The following is a 15,959-nucleotide window of genomic DNA, read 5'->3' on the forward strand; positions in this document are numbered from 1 at the left end:
TTCCAGGTTAAACACAGTGTAAAGACACTAGATGCTTTTTTATTAATTGTTTAATTAACTCCTGACTGGTTGGGTTAATAAAAGCAGTGCTGCATTTCTCTTTTTAGTTTATACATTAAATAATTGCAATCATCAGTCTAATTCACTGTAGAATCATTAGATCAAACGTTAAAGTGATGAATCTATTCATGACCAATACTTTGAATCCATAAAATCATATCACAGTGTCTGCATAAAGGGACAGAAGGGTTCAAAGTTCCCCTTGAAATATCGAGTGCAGAATGATGGATTCAGACTTTAGTGCCTTATTTCTTGGTTTGGTTGCTTTGAAAACATTTTTCTTTCCTCTATCTGTCAGATAAACGCAGTGTGGAGAATAAACAGTGTGTTCTCTGATTCCACTGAATCTGTCCCCTGACACACACTGTCCTCATCACACAGACACAGAATCAGAACATCACATCATCACTGTGCTGTACCGTGTGTCCTTAGCTCAGTCGACATGGAGATCACACATAGGATGACAAAATAAATAAATGATTTAAAAAACCTGATATTACAGATTTAACTGAAACTAAACAGGACTGTACCTGTCCAACGTGACCTCATTGTTTAAGCTACTTATCCAGATAATATGAGTCTGAACGTGGAATAAAAACACAGAAGTTGGTTTTTATCTTTATTTAAACGTTTTATTCATGAGTCACTGGAAACGCCCTCCAGGTGACGCAGCGAGGCCCCGCCCCCTGCTAATAGGCTTTAATTAGGACGGAAACAGGTGTAGAGGGACCACAGAGGACCGAGGACCACAGAGGACACACAGAGGACCACAGAGGACACACCGAGGACCACAGAGGACACACAGAGGACACACAGAGGACACACAGAGGACCACAGAGGACACACCGAGGACCACAGAGCACCACAGAGCGTCGCTCTCTGACAACACCCCCGGGAAGAAGAACCATGCTGCGGCCGAACGACACCGACTCTGTCCCGCTGTCGGAGTTCAGCTTCGAGCGGCGCTTCGATGAGAGAGGAGCGATCGAGTGGATGCAGGCGAACTGGTGAGCGAACAAACGAACTTTAATCCAACTCTGGGTTTAATGAACGGAACTGAAAAGCTTCCGTGTTCCTGTGACCGTTGTTGGACACCACCTCCTGACTTCCTTTGAAAGACGTCGTTTTTTAAAATGTCTCTGTTACTGAGAAATGTGTGCACGGTTCAAAATGTGCACGGATGTGGTTTCGGGATCCATGTGGTCCCGTCATGGATTCGGCCACAACCAGTTGAGTAAAACGAGTCTGGTTAAAAAGCACTTGGTCCTTAACTGATGGTTCAGTGACACTGACGCTGTAAATTATACGAAGGATGGGGAACTGTCTAATGTGTGGGTTGAAGAGGGGGTTTGTTTTCCCGTCACAGATCTGGGACAAACCACATTAAAGTTCAGTGTAACACTGGTGTGTGGAGGCTGCAGGTGTGTTCAGGTGTGTTCAGGTGTGTCCCCTCGAGCTGACGTCACACCTGCGTATGCTCGGAATGTACGAGATTCATTCAGAGCTTCCTGTTCCTCAGGATGAAATTAAAAGGTTTCAGTCTTCAGGAGATGAGATCAACAAGAATCCATCCTAAGAATTTACAGCATCATAAAGTGTGTGAGGGAGGAAAATCTGAAGGTCGGGAACAGATTAGAAATATGTGGTTTGAAATTCATCTTAGTGAGAACAGTTTAAAAATCTGGGTGTAGGCTGTAAAACCCACGACATTAAACTTCTCCAACTCTGAACTTTCACCTGAACTAGTTTCTTCAATACACAATGTGCACTTTAACCAGTAGGAGCACGGAGGCAGCAGATACTGTATGATACTGTAAGATACTGTATGATACCATACGATACTGTATGATACCGTATGATACCGTAAGATACTGTAAGATACCATACGATACTGTATGATACCGTATGATACCGTACGATACTGTATGATACTGTATGATACTGTATGATACCGTACGATACTGTATGATACTGTATGATACCATACGATACTGTATGATACTGTATGATACCGTATGATACTGTATGATACTGTATGATACTGTATGATACTGTATGATACTGTAAGATACTGTATGATACCATACGATACTGTATGATACCGTATGATACTGTATGATACCGTATGATACCGTAAGATACCGTAAGATACTGTAAGATACTGTAAGATACTGTATGATACTGTATGATACTGTATGATACCATACGATACTGTATGATACCGTATGATACTGTATGATACCGTAAGATACTGTATGATACCGTATGATACCGTATGATACCGTATGATACTGTAAGATACTGTAAGATACCATACGATACTGTATGATACTGTATGATACCAGAAGATTAAAATGCACTTTGGTGCGGCGCTCTCTCTGTTCGTCTCCATATTGAAACGTGTTGATGTCACTGATGGTGTTTAACCTCGTTTCCCTGCAGGAGCAAGTCGTTTGTGTTCAGCGCCCTGTACATGACCCTGGTGTTCGGAGGTCAGCTCTACATGAAGCCTCGACCCAAGATGTCTCTCCGGAGGCCGCTCGTCCTCTGGTCGCTCTGCCTTGCTCTCTTCAGGTAACGCTCACCTGCTGATCACTGTTGTACTGATTTACTCTGATGGATTCTGTACAAACTCTGCTGCTTTGTTTGGCTTCTTGTAAACGAGGGCCGATCACATCAGTAAATCCTGACTGACGGGTCGTCAGACGTACCAACAGCAAACCGTGGTAACCTGGCGTCTGTCAGACACGGGGACATAGTAACAGCTCTGTTTGTTCTGTGTGTCAAGGTGTCGGCTCACCTGTTGCCTCCTCTGAGAACAATGCAGAGCTGTCAGTCAACATGGGGGGGCTGGTACTGAAACACTCAAACTTCAAACTGTCAAAACTGAAAATCACATATTCGACCTGGAGATGATCAAAGTTTGAGGATTTAAAACGAGTCGAGTTGTTTGAACTGTAGCTCGGTCTGATCCAGAACACTCAGGTTCCGACTCTCAGGTGGATTTGATCAACTCATCAGAAGCTTCTGTTCTCGTCTCTAAATCCTCACACGTCCTGATTATTGCAGGTTTGACTTCTGTGGTCTCTTCTGTGGACTTTCAGACCCTGCTGTCGGTGTCGGTACAGAGTCAGAGCTGGGTTTGCATGTCTGCACATTCTCAGTCATCCAGATCCTGGTTAACTCAACAGTCCAGCTCGCCCACAGGTGCCGGCGGAGAGGGGGTTACATTAATGCAAATGTCCAAACGGTGGATGGATCCCAGATCCTAGATCCTAGATCCTAGTCTCTGCTGCTGTCGGTCCAGGAGCTTGTCCTGTGCTCCGTTGTTCCTTTACTGTTCCCTGTGATCCAGACAGATGTTGGAAAAACTAGATCTAGGACCAAGTGAAGTCGGACCAGATGCCGGACCTGGTTCTAGTCACCTGCCGTGTTTTTGATGGGTTTCCTAATGTTTGTCTGTTCCCAGTATCGTCGGGGCGGTCCGGACCGGCTCCTACATGCTCCACATTCTGGGCACCAGCGGCTTCAGACGCTCCATCTGTGATCAGAGCTTCTACAACGGACCCGTCAGCAAGTTCTGGGCCTACGCCTTCGTCCTGAGTAAAGCTCCAGAGCTCGGTCAGTTCGGGTTCAAGTTATAAATCAGTCCATTGGTGTCGAAGGTCAGAATTCACCTTCGAGGCCAAGATGTGTGGTTCTCTGTAGTTCACTGTGGTTCTCTGTAGTTCACTGTGGTTCTCTGTAGTTCACTGTGGTTCTCTGTAGTTCACTGTGGTTCTCTGTAGTTCACTGTGGTTCTCTGTAGTTCACTGTCGTTCTCTGTGGTTCTCTGTAGTTCTCTGTGGTTCTCTGTAGTTCACTGTGGTTCTCTGTAGTTCACTGTGGTTCTCTGTAGTTCACTGTGGTTCTCTGTGGTTCACTGTCGTTCTCTGTGGTTCTCTGTAGTTCACCTTACTTCTCTGTAGTTCTCTGTGGTTCTCTGTAGTTCACCTTACTTCTCTGTAGTTCACTGTGGTTCTCTGTAGTTCACCTTACTTCTCTGTAGTTCACCTTACTTCTCTGTGGTTCACCTTACTTCTCTGTGGTTCACCTTACTTCTCTGTGGTTCACCTTACTTCTCTGTGGTTCACCTTACTTCTCTGTGGTTCACCTTACTTCTCTGTGGTTCACCTTACTTCTCTGTGGTTCACCTTACTTCTCTGTGGTTCACCTTACTTCTCTGTAGTTCACCTTACTTCTCTGTGGTTCTCTGTAGTTCTCTGTAGTTCTCTGTGGTTCTCTGTAGTTCACCTTACTTCTCTGTAGTTCACCTTACTTCTCTGTAGTTCACCTTACTTCTCTGTGGTTCACCTTACTTCTCTGTGGTTCACCTTACTTCTCTGTGGTTCACCTTACTTCTCTGTGGTTCACCTTACTTCTCTGTGGTTCACCTTACTTCTCTGTAGTTCACCTTACTTCTCTGTAGTTCACCTTACTTCTCTGTGGTTCACCTTACTTCTCGTGGTTCACCTTACTTCTCTGTGGTTCACCTTACTTCTCTGTGGTTCACCTTACTTCTCTGTAGTTCACCTTACTTCTCTGTGGTTCACCTTACTTCTCTGTGGTTCACCTTACTTCTCTGTAGTTCACCTTACTTCTCTGTGGTTCTCTGTAGTTCACCTTACTTCTCTGTAGTTCACCTTACTTCTCTGTGGTTCACCTTACTTCTCTGTAGTTCACCTTACTTCTCTGTAGTTCACCTTACTTCTCTGTAGTTCACCTTACTTCTCTGTGGTTCACCTTACTTCTCTGTAGTTCACCTTACTTCTCTGTGGTTCTCTGTAGTTCACCTTACTTCTCTGTAGTTCACCTTACTTCTCTGTGGTTCACCTTACTTCTCTGTAGTTCACCTTACTTCTCTGTAGTTCACCTTACTTCTCTGTGGTTCACCTTACTTCTCTGTGGTTCACCTTACTTCTCTGTGGTTCACCTTACTTCTCTGTGGTTCACCTTACTTCTCTGTGGTTCACCTTACTTCTCTGTGGTTCACCTTACTTCTCTGTAGTTCACCTTACTTCTCTGTAGTTCACCTTACTTCTCTGTAGTTCACCTTACTTCTCTGTAGTTCACCTTACTTCTCTGTAGTTCACCTTACTTCTCTGTAGTTCACCTTACTTCTCTGTAGTTCACCTTACTTCTCTGTAGTTCTCTGTAGTTCACCTTACTTCTCTGTAGTTCACCTTACTTCTCTGTGGTTCTCTGTAGTTCTCTGTGGTTCTCTGTAGTTCACCTTACTTCTCTGTGGTTCTCTGTAGTTCTCTGTGGTTCTCTGTAGTTCACCTTACTTCTCTGTGGTTCACCTTACTTCTCTGTGGTTCTCTCTCTGGTTCTCGGTAGTTCACTGTGGTTCTCTCTCTCTCTCTGGTTTTAGTGGTAAGAACATGATTAACATGAATTCAGACCTCCACCTAGTTTCCCTGTGTTTCTGATCCGGTTTCTAATGTTCAGTAGAACCGTCTCAGGCGTGACGTTGCTGACATGTATGAAGTCTAACGTGTCTTTTCTGTGTTCTCCAGGGGACACGGCGTTTATCGTGCTCAGGAAACAGAAGCTGCTCTTCCTGCACTGGTACCACCACATCACCGTGCTGCTCTACTCCTGGTACTCCTACAAAGACATGGTGGCTGGAGGCGGCTGGTTCATGACCATGAACTACGCCGTGCACGCTCTCATGTACAGCTACTACGCGGCGCGTGCAGCCGGCCTGCGTGTGCCGCGGCCCTTCGCCGTGCTCATCACCAGCGCTCAGATCGCCCAGATGGCCATGGGGCTGACGGTGACGGGGCTGGTGTACCGCTGGCTGCAGCAGGGAGACTGCCCCTCCCGCGAGGACAACGTCACCTGGGCCGCGCTCATGTACCTCAGCTACCTGCTGCTCTTCTCCAACTTCTTCTACCAGACGTACCTGCGCCGCTGCTACGCCGACACCAAGACCAGCAAGACAGAGTAGATCGGGTCAGGACTGGGTTGGGACGTCGTTTTTCTCAGATCAGAACGTCAGGATGGAAAAACCTCAGACTCAAACTTGTTTCCTGAAGTGAGTCGCAGGCTGCACTCACTGCTACTAAAAATCATCTGGTCCATAAAACCACAGCTGATCTTTTCTTCTTTCATGTCGGAAGCTGCAGATACTCACTGATCCATTAACCGGCCTGTAGAAACTGTTGTTCTGGCTGCTCAGCTTCTGTTTCAGATTGTGGTCAAACCTGATTCACATTAAATCGTTGAACACATGTTCACTTGGTTCACGTCGGTCTGGAAGTTTCTACCCCATCACATTCCAGCAGGCTGATGACAACGGACACTCCCAGGCTCCCCCTTACTGGTTTAACTGGTTTCACCTCCTCACCAGGTGTGTCCATTCACATCATCAGTGAGGAGCCAATCAGCTGTTTGCAGAACTGGACACAGGAAGACACTCCATGTATCGTCAGAATCTGAATGAATCCATTTAATTAGGAACCATTTAACGCTTTCTTAATGAGACCAGAGGGTTCACAGATTCTGGTCCAAACAGGAAAAACAAGCAACTGAACCAACAAGCAAAAAGATGAAACCAACAGATTGTCAGCAAAATGATAAAAACTAATTTTCTAGTAAACTGTTAATTTATGTTCAACTTGAAACTAAAACATAAACAAGTTTTGTCTGAGTTGATCTGAAAATATTAATATTAATGGTTGAAAAGTAAAATCTTTCTAAAGTTTATTTTATTTATTTTTTTCCTCTACAGCATAAAGTTTTCATGAAATGTCACTTTTTTGTGTTGTCACTGACGTGTCGTCGTCCTGAAACACGATTTTCTTTCCATTAAGTAAATTAAAATGTATTATTAAATTAAGTTTCACTCTGACACTGGTTTAGTTCTGTGCTGTAGAGGAAGCTGTAGTTGATGTAGTTACTGTGAAATTAGTTGAGTTTCTTCTTCTGATGCCATTTGATGAAACTACTAGTTCTCATGTTTCCTAGTTACCGGGCTCCTGTTAATTAACATGTCACAATAATCTGTTTTTAGACAAAGATCAAACCCGTTAGGACGGTAATGATCAATGACGTGTTTCTCCCAGTATGATACACACTGAAGCAGAAAACTGACATTAACACAAACGTCTGATGTTTTTTGGTTTGTCGGTTTGAGGTTTTTCCATCCAAAGACTTTGACTTATCAGCTGAGGAACTAAGGGAGACCTGCTGACTGATGGGCTGGATTTATCAGCTGAACAGACTCTGACCAGTCACAGCTGATTTTAGTTTGACTGAAGCTGCTGTGTGGAAACGTTTAGTCTGTTTAAATCCTACTTTCCTGTGTGCGATGGTGAATGTTTGTCCGAGTTTGGAGCAGCGTTGACGCTGTAACGTGAGAAATGACGACAGCAACGTTTTCTGTGTGAACACACAATACGTTTCTGAATGAACACAGATGTTCTTGTTATAGACTTTATTTATTGTCAGGAAAAGATTTAATAAAGATGCTGTTTCTAAATCTGCCTTATTACAGTTTCTTCATGCAGCTTCATAAAACCAGCAGGAAAATGACTGAAGCTTTGTCCCGAACGGAGGAAACAGAAAAGTTCGAGTTTATCTACAAAACAAATATTTTTACAAAAGTTAAATCTGACAGTTAAAAAAAAAAAAAAAAAAAACGCAAAGTTTGAGCACCTGAAAGATTCTCACTAACCACTTTATTAGGTGCACCTGTACAATCCAACAACTAATGTAGGTCACACATCTGGACTGAGATCCCCTTTATTCAACGTCTCCTTTCACCACAGTCCAGTACAACAGCAGCAGCAGTGCATTCACATTAATTCTGACCTTTACATCTTTTCATCACGACCTGTGACCTGTGCAGGTACCTAATAAAATGACCAGGGCCTTTTCTACCTGTGAGACTAACAAACACCTAAATGAACTATTCACTGATTTTTCTACTTTAATTCACAATAACGTGTGAAAACTCGTCTGCTTCATCTGTCAGTCGGAAACCTGGTGACGTTACCTAGCAACCCGGTTGTCAACCGGCAACTAAAACTCAGCCATATGTTTGTGTGACGATGGTCCTCACAGGTGTAGGAAGTGTGCGTGTGTTTCATGGTTGTTTCTGCTTCATCTCCCTCCAACTTTTCCACAGCAACAGATCTCGACTCTTCCCCAGAGCAACAAGGCAACGAGGCAACTTCAGCCCGTTGAACTGACCGACGCCGTCGTCTCGGCCCATCGCCAGCAACATAGTGATGTTACCTAGCAACCAGCAAGAGCAATCAGCATCAATTAACAAGCAACCAAACAAAAACAAACAACTGCAACAGGTGCGTCTACCTGTCTGATAGGAGACAACTGCAACAGGTGCGTCTACCTGTCTGATAGGAGACAACTGCAACAGGTGCGTCTACCTGTCTGATAGGAGACAACTGCAACAGGTGCGTCTACCTGTCTGATAGGAGACAACTGCAACAGGTGCGTCTACCTGTCTGATAGGAGACAACTGCAACAGGTGCGTCTACCTGTCTGATAGGACGTCAGCTCCTTCCCACTCAGACTGTTGGAGATGTTGCTGACAGCGACGGCGGCGTGCAGCCCAGCGTGGTACGCCATCTTGGGCTCGTCGATGTTGTTGCAGTCGCCCACGGCGTAGACGTTGCTGAAACCGTCGACCTGCAGCTGCTGGTTGACCTTCAGAGCTCCGCTGTCGGTCATGCTGCCGCCTGTCAGGAGACAAACATTGGTTGATTCTGTAGAACCGGAGTCAGTGGAACGAGAACAGAAGGTCCCTGATCATCTGGACCAGTCAAAGTCCGAGAGACATCAGCTTATCAGATTCATCATCACACTCGACCTTTGACCCTCACAAGTCTCACATGTTCCGATTCAACAACAGTCACTGCGAGAAACCCGCTACATAATGAAGTACTCCTCCAACAATACTACAGCAGAAATACTCTGTACCAGTTGAGAGTACTGTGTTGGAAACTAGACGAGTAAAAGTACAAAAGTATCAGTAGTTGAGTAATTTAACAGGTATTACTGCATCATAGAGAGGAGGAGAAGAAGGAAGTACTGAAGTACTTCAAAAGTACCTGAGTGTCTCCCTCTCTCTCTCTGTCTCTCTCTCTGTCTGTCTGTCTGTCTCTCTCTCTCTCTCTCTCTCTGTCTGTCTCTCTCTCTCTCTCTGTCTCTGTCTCTCTCTCTCTGTGTCTCTCTCTCTGTCTGTCTGTCTGTCTCTCTCTCTCTCTCTGTCTCTCTCTCTGTCTCTCTCTCTGTCTGTCTGTCTGTCTCTCTCTCTCTCTCTCTCTCTGTCTGTCTCTCTCTCTCTCTCTGTCTCTGTCTCTCTCTCTCTCTCTCTCTCTCTCTGTCTGTCTGTCTGTCTCTCTCTCTCTCTCTGTCTGTCTCTCTGTCTCTCTCTCTCTCTGTCTGTCTGTCTCTCTCTCACCCAGTCCGGAGGTGTACGCTGCAGCATTGACCCTGAGTCCGGTGCAGCAGATGATCAGGTCCGTCTCGATTGTTTCTCCTTTGTCCGTGGACACCTTCATGTTCTTCTGTGTGACGTTCAGCTGCAGTTCCGACAGGTTGGACACTTTCTGACCTGAAACGCACAGCAGCCGGTTCAGAACGAAGTCCAACAGAACCTGGTCCCACTGAGGAAAACTGGACCCGTTTGCATGTTAAAGCAGGTCTTTGTACCCAGCAGCAGTTCCACTCCTTTCTCCAGCAGAACCTCTTTGGCCTGCTGTCGCACGCTGGACAGCAGCTCTGGGTCAGCCAGCCCGATTCTGGAGTGGATCAGAACCACCTGAAAACAAGAGTATAGCGGTTTAACATACTACTAGTATAGCAGTTTACTGTACTACTAGTATAGCAGTTTAACGTACTACTAGTATAGGAGTTTAACGTACTACTAGTATAGCAGTTTACTATGCTAATACTACAGTATTATACTTAAGAACTGAGCTGCTGAAACACAGACCCCTCTAAGTGAAGTTGGTTTAATGTCCGTCCTGACGTGTTGATTAGAGGCCGACTGTTCTGAGATAAAAAACTCAATGGGTAAGAGGTCAGAGGTCACAGGGTGACTGTGCTACTCTGATCTGGTCACCTTCTTGTCTGGATACTCCGTCTTGATCTCAGCAGCCATCTCTACACCGGTCGACCCTCCTCCAACCACCAGGACCGAGTCTGCAGCCTGGACCTGGACACACACGCTGGTCTTACTGCAGCTGTGAGGACACTCACACACGTGTCTGCTTTCTGCTAGACAAAGTTGAATGACCTCCCTATCAAATGAGAGACTGTGTGTGTGTCTCACTGAGCAGCTCTAAAGTTGCGTGCTTCAAGTTCAAGTTAGTTTTACTGTAGCAGTAAGACTAAAGTAGGGTGTGTGTATTTGTATATGAATGAAATCACGGTGCTGGACACATGGACAGTAATGAAGTGGTTCTCTGGGACCTCGGTATTCGTACCTGTTTGATAAAGTCCTCGTACGCCTGCACAGCGGTCTGATACGATGCCACCGTGTTGAACTTCCCTGGGAATGGCCCATCCGTCCCAGTACATAGGATGAGGTGGGAGTACTGGATTTCCTGCAGCACAAAGGATCACAGTGGACCATTTACTTTTCAGGGACACAGCAGCAGGATTCAGGACTCTACTGATCCGTCTGTTCTCAGGAACCTACACATACAGTGGTAGTTTGTAAAACTGCACTGATTTGCTTTCGCTGTCATCGGGGTGACGTATTCTTCAGTTTTTACATTTAGTCTGCACTCTCAGGAAACTCCCCCCTCCTCCCTCGTCCTCACCCTCCCTCCCTGCAGGACGACCGTCTGCCTGTCGGTCTCGACTCGCTCCACTCGACCCTGAACAAAACTGTCTCCAAACGTCTCAGCGTAAGGGATGAAGGTCCTCTTAGCAAAGCCTGCAGACAGGACATGAAATTAAATAAATATACAAAATAAAATGAAAAAAAAAAACCTTATGAAACATGAAAATATGAAACAAACATAGAAAAATTTAACTGCTGATTCAACTACTGAGCGGCTGTTACCAGGCTGTACAGAGGCTCGCAGCGCGGCCACGTTGTGGTGAAAAGCGTCTCTCATGTCAATCAGGGTGAAGTCTAGTCCTCGAGATTTCAGATCCTGAGCGGCTGCAATGCCTCCAAACCCTCCACCCACCACCACCACATGGACCCCCTCCACCTGAGACATCTGGCTCCCCATCTTGGTGGACACACACCTGCTTTATAGTCTCTGTGGACACACACACACACACCTGGTTTATAGTCTAGTGGACACACACACACACACACACACACACCTGGTTTATAGTCTCTGTGGACACACACACACACCTGGTTTATAGTCTCTGTGGACACACACACACACACACCTGGTTTATAGTCTCTGTGGACACAGACACACACACACACACACACACACACACACACACACACACACACACACACACACACACACACACACACACACACACACACACAAACACCTGGTTTATAGTCTCTGTGGACACAGACACACACACCTGGTTTATAGTCTAGTGGACACACACACACCTGGTTTATAGTCTAGTGGACACACACACACCTGGTTTATAGTCTAGTGGACACACACACACCTGGTTTATAGTCTAGTGGACACACACACACCTGGTTATAGTCTAGTGGACACACACACACCTGGTTTATAGTCTAGTGGACACACACACACCTGGTTTATAGTCTAGTGGACACACACACACCTGGTTTATAGTCTAGTGGACACACACACACACACACACACACACACCTGGTTTATAGTCTCTGTGGACACACACACACACACACACACACACACACACACACACACACACACACACACACACACCTGGTTTATAGTCTCTGTGGACACAGACACACACACCTGGTTTATAGTCTAGTGGACACACACACACACCTGGTTTATAGTCTCTGTGGACACACACACACACCTGGTTTATAGTCTAGTGGACACACACACACACACACACACACCTGGTTTATAGTCTCTGTGGACACACACACACACCTGGTTTATAGTCTCTGTGGACACACACACACACACACACACCTGGTTTATAGTCTCTGTGGACACAGACACACACACACACACACCTGGTTTATAGTCTCTGTGGACACAGACACACACACCTGGTTTATAGTCTCTGTGGACACAGACACACACACACACACACACACACCTGGTTTATAGTCTCTGTGGACACAGACACACACACCTGGTTTATAGTCTCTGTGGACACAGACACACACACCTGGTTTATAGTCTCTGTGGACACAGACACACACACCTGGTTTATAGTCTAGTGGACACACACACACCTGGTTTATAGTCTCTGTGGACACACACACACACCTGGTTTATAGTCTAGTGGACACACACACACACACACACACACACCTGGTTTATAGTCTCTGTGGACACACACACACACCTGGTTTATAGTCTCTGTGGACACAGACACACACACCTGGTTTATAGTCTAGTGGACACACACACACCTGGTTTATAGTCTCTGTGGACACACACACACACCTGGTTTATAGTCTAGTGGACACACACACACACACACACACACACACACACCTGGTTTATAGTCTCTGTGGACACACACACACACCTGGTTTATAGTCTCTGTGGACACACACACACACACACACACACCTGGTTTATAGTCTCTGTGGACACAGACACACACACACACACACACACACCTGGTTTATAGTCTCTGTGGACACAGACACACACACCTGGTTTATAGTCTCTGTGGACACACACACACACACCTGGTTTACACCAAAAGGTGTACAATAATAATAATAATAATAATGATACAATAAAGACATATAATTATTAATAATACTATATAATTATTAATAATTATAACTAATAGTAATAATATTAATTAGAAAATTAATACTTTTATCTTACCTAGTACAGTTTCCTGATATTACTGCCTTGATTTTAAGTAAAAACTTTTGTGCAGGAATTTTAGTTGTAACTCTGTATTTTTATAGCATTGTCTTATAATACTACATTGAAAAGTAAAGTTTTTTTAGTAGTACGTAAAGGTAAAACACTTAAGTGACAATTTGTAGAACTATAAGGTAATTTTACTTACATAACCATTTAAATGCCGGATTCTAATGTAACAAATGTTTAATTAAGGAATAATTAAAAAATATGGGCTTGCATTACTACATTGTAGTGAAAGTACTTTTAAGTAACACTTTAAATACGGGACTTTTAAATGTAATTGAGTACTTTTACAATGTGGTATTATAATACTACACTACACAAGTAAAGTACTATTTCATAATTACAAGTAAATAATTTGCCTGAGAATCAACAGGTTTAAATGTTTTATTCGATATCAGACTCATTCAGAGAGCGTTCCCTGCACAGTCAATGTTAGTAAATTTAAAAACTAATTTTTCTTATATTTAAAGTTTCAAACTGTAAGTAAATGCTGAGGTTTCCCGTTTCCATCAGAACAGTGAACTACACCGTGGGCAGCAGCTTGTGTCCTGTCATGTGGTTCATAGCAGCTTTGTAGTTTAACATCAAGTTACACTTTTGCTGTGTGTGTCAGACAACATACAACAGTTGTTGGTGAGTTGCTTTAAAAATTAGAATAAAAATCTTCTTAACAACCTGATGAAGTTGTGAAGCGTTCAGGTTCCGGCCTCAGGAGTTACCTAACTTTATATTGTTGTTAGCTACATATTGAGTCTCGTTGTTTTAGTCCTATTTGTTTTATTCTTGAAAACTAACTACGCCGGATTATTTATTAACAGTTGATTTGTACTTTCTACTATTTGAATTACAGAGTGACTGTCAGCAAATTACTGTGATACTGAAGATAACTAAAAAACCTGATCATTCTCAGTTAAGTTCTGAAGCGCTCCAATTCCTGCACCATTAACGGTACTTTAAGTCGTAATTCGGACCGAATGACAACTACGCGTTTGTCAGTTTGTTCTCTGATTTGAAACAACACAAACAGGACGTGGACTCACCTGGTGCAGGTAGAAAAGTTGGACTGTTTGAGTTCGGACCGTGTTCTCAGTCTTCACGCTGTCGTGAATCAGCGTTTCTGATTTCCTGAGGAGGTTTCCCCCTCTGAACGCCTCTCTGACGACACCAGCTCTCCACCAATCACAGCTCGGCCCCGCTGCTGCTTTCAAGTGCTGCAGGAAATAGTGAAATCATACACAAAGCATATTTTTGTTTAAATTTTTTTAATGTCAGTAAGTTGGTGCAGTGATGTCCAAAAGGGTTTTTACTAAATAACAATCAGACCAGCTGACTTCACTCCTACTTACTGACTTCAAGTGACTCAGCTTAATTTCTTGTTATTCTTGTTGTGTGAGGCATTGAAGGCCACTCTGAATTATGAATTATTCAGTGTTTCAACATGGAGAATTTGTCTTTAAACTTTAATCAGTATGTCACATTGAGATCTTTTGTAGGACAGGTTTGGGAACTTTTATATGAGTTGTACATGTTATAACTATAATAATAATAATAACTATAATAATAACTATAATAACTATAATAATAATAATAATAATAATAATAATAATTATTATTATTATTATTATTATTAAGTTACCTTGAGGAATGAGTGTCTTTAACTTCAGTCTGTGTTGCAGCAGTAGTAACACGTTACCGTGAACCAGTTCAGGGTTAAGGAACTTTTAAATTTGGTCTCTTGGGTTCTGGTGTCATGATTAACAACTCTGAACATGTTGGATTTTGGCTGAAACCTGATTTGTGAGACACATGTGGAACAAATCTAGACTAGACTCAAACATTCATGTTATCAACAGCATCAAATTCAACACTGGTTAAAATACTTACTAAGAGAAACCACTGTCAGTATCCATACCTCTGGATTGAAAGTACATTTTACAGTGTGTACTGAATTAATTTGAAGTTGAACTTCTTGTCATGTAGATAACTTTCCTCATCAAAGTACTGTTACTACTAAAAAGTACTTCTGCCCCCTCCGGTGTTAAAGTAAACTTCACCGGTGTGTGTCAGCAGCACCATCCATCGGCTCAGCTCCACTCTGCTCCATCAGTTTTTTTGACTTTCAGAGCATCATCAAGATACTAAAGTGACTCAGTGTGAGGCTGGAAAATAATATGTGAATGTGTTCAAATTGAAACGTTTGTCTTAAGAGTGACACAGCAGACATAATTTTAACTCGTACTTTTCATATGCAGTAAAATAGAATCAGGCTATAAAGATAAAATAGAAAATATATTATATATATTATATAATAATTTCGGCTTTGTGTTCATATTCTTGTCAGTACATTAAGTAAAATTGTTGGTGTGTTTCTTGGTTATGTATGTGCTTCATTCATCCATTATTTAGTTTCTTCATTGATCAAGTTAAAGTTTGTTGTAAAGTTAGTTGTAATTATTTTATTTATTCTATTCTCAACACCACAAAGTTGGAAAACTCCACTCTTGTATTTTGGTTAGTGCTTTGTTTCCTACTACAGCAGTGAATATGTCTCTAGAAATAGAAAATCCGACCTATGTGGGTCATCTGTGGTTAGAAAATGAACTCGATAAATCATCAGTGATTTACGAAAATGATTCTTTCTTTTACAGACTAAAACCTCAACTCAACACGAAACTACAATAGATTTGATATTTATTCTCCGTTTAGCTATAATGATGCTTTTTAACCTTAAACTCAAACTTTTTGACAAAACAACACAAACGCTCTGGGCAGTGCATGGGCTTTTATTTTGAAACAGCTGACCGGAAGTACCTCCCGGTATATAAACGGGAA

At 43.3% G+C, this 15,959-nt stretch overlaps 2 protein-coding genes across 3 annotated transcripts; one reads left to right on the forward strand and one right to left on the reverse strand.

Annotated features, from left to right (window-relative positions):
• The first annotated feature begins 792 nt into the window (after positions 1–792).
• On the forward strand, positions 793–7,585 carry LOC113158510 (elongation of very long chain fatty acids protein 6-like). Its single transcript, XM_026354440.1, has 4 exons — positions 793–1,067; positions 2,503–2,634; positions 3,530–3,681; positions 5,619–7,585. Exons 1-4 carry the CDS (start codon positions 967–969, stop codon positions 6,050–6,052), a joined length of 819 nt encoding a protein of 272 aa, XP_026210225.1. The 5' UTR covers positions 793–966; the 3' UTR covers positions 6,053–7,585.
• Positions 7,586–7,731: 146 nt separating this feature from the next.
• Positions 7,732–14,509, reverse strand: aifm2 (apoptosis inducing factor mitochondria associated 2). Of its 2 annotated transcripts, none has more exons than XM_026354437.1 (9): positions 14,168–14,509; positions 11,144–11,382; positions 10,899–11,014; positions 10,560–10,679; positions 10,196–10,288; positions 9,784–9,892; positions 9,533–9,685; positions 8,607–8,807; positions 7,732–8,343 (listed from the first exon to the last, which is right to left on the reverse strand). In XM_026354437.1, the coding sequence occupies exons 2-9, from the start codon at positions 11,316–11,318 to the stop codon at positions 8,192–8,194; spliced, it is 1,119 nt and encodes a 372-aa protein (XP_026210222.1). In that variant the 5' UTR covers positions 11,319–11,382; positions 14,168–14,509; the 3' UTR covers positions 7,732–8,191. The 2 variants fall into 2 exon arrangements, with proteins under 2 accessions (XP_026210222.1, XP_026210221.1); XM_026354436.1 differs by having other exon boundaries at positions 11,144–11,348; positions 14,168–14,508.
• Positions 14,510–15,959: the final 1,450 nt, after the last annotated feature.

This window comes from Anabas testudineus, chromosome 15 (assembly GCF_900324465.2).
Source record: "Anabas testudineus chromosome 15, fAnaTes1.2, whole genome shotgun sequence".
Lineage (NCBI taxonomy): Eukaryota > Metazoa > Chordata > Actinopteri > Anabantiformes > Anabantidae > Anabas > Anabas testudineus.

Coding starts and splice junctions, on each gene's coding strand:
- LOC113158510 (XM_026354440.1), top strand. CDS start 967: ATGCTGCGGCCGAACGACACCGACTCTGTCCCGCTGTCGGAGTTCAGC. Junction 1,068..2,502: donor GAGTGGATGCAGGCGAACTG/GTGAGCGAACAA, acceptor GTTTCCCTGCAG/GAGCAAGTCGTTTGTGTTCA. Junction 3,682..5,618: donor GAGTAAAGCTCCAGAGCTCG/GTCAGTTCGGGT, acceptor TGTGTTCTCCAG/GGGACACGGCGTTTATCGTG.
- aifm2 (XM_026354437.1), bottom strand. CDS start 11,318: ATGGGGAGCCAGATGTCTCAGGTGGAGGGGGTCCATGTGGTGGTGGTG. Junction 10,680..10,898: donor TCGTCCTGCAGGGAGGGAGG/GTGAGGACGAGG, acceptor TTTGTGCTGCAG/GAAATCCAGTACTCCCACCT. Junction 9,686..9,783: donor AGGAGTGGAACTGCTGCTGG/GTACAAAGACCT, acceptor TGTGCGTTTCAG/GTCAGAAAGTGTCCAACCTG.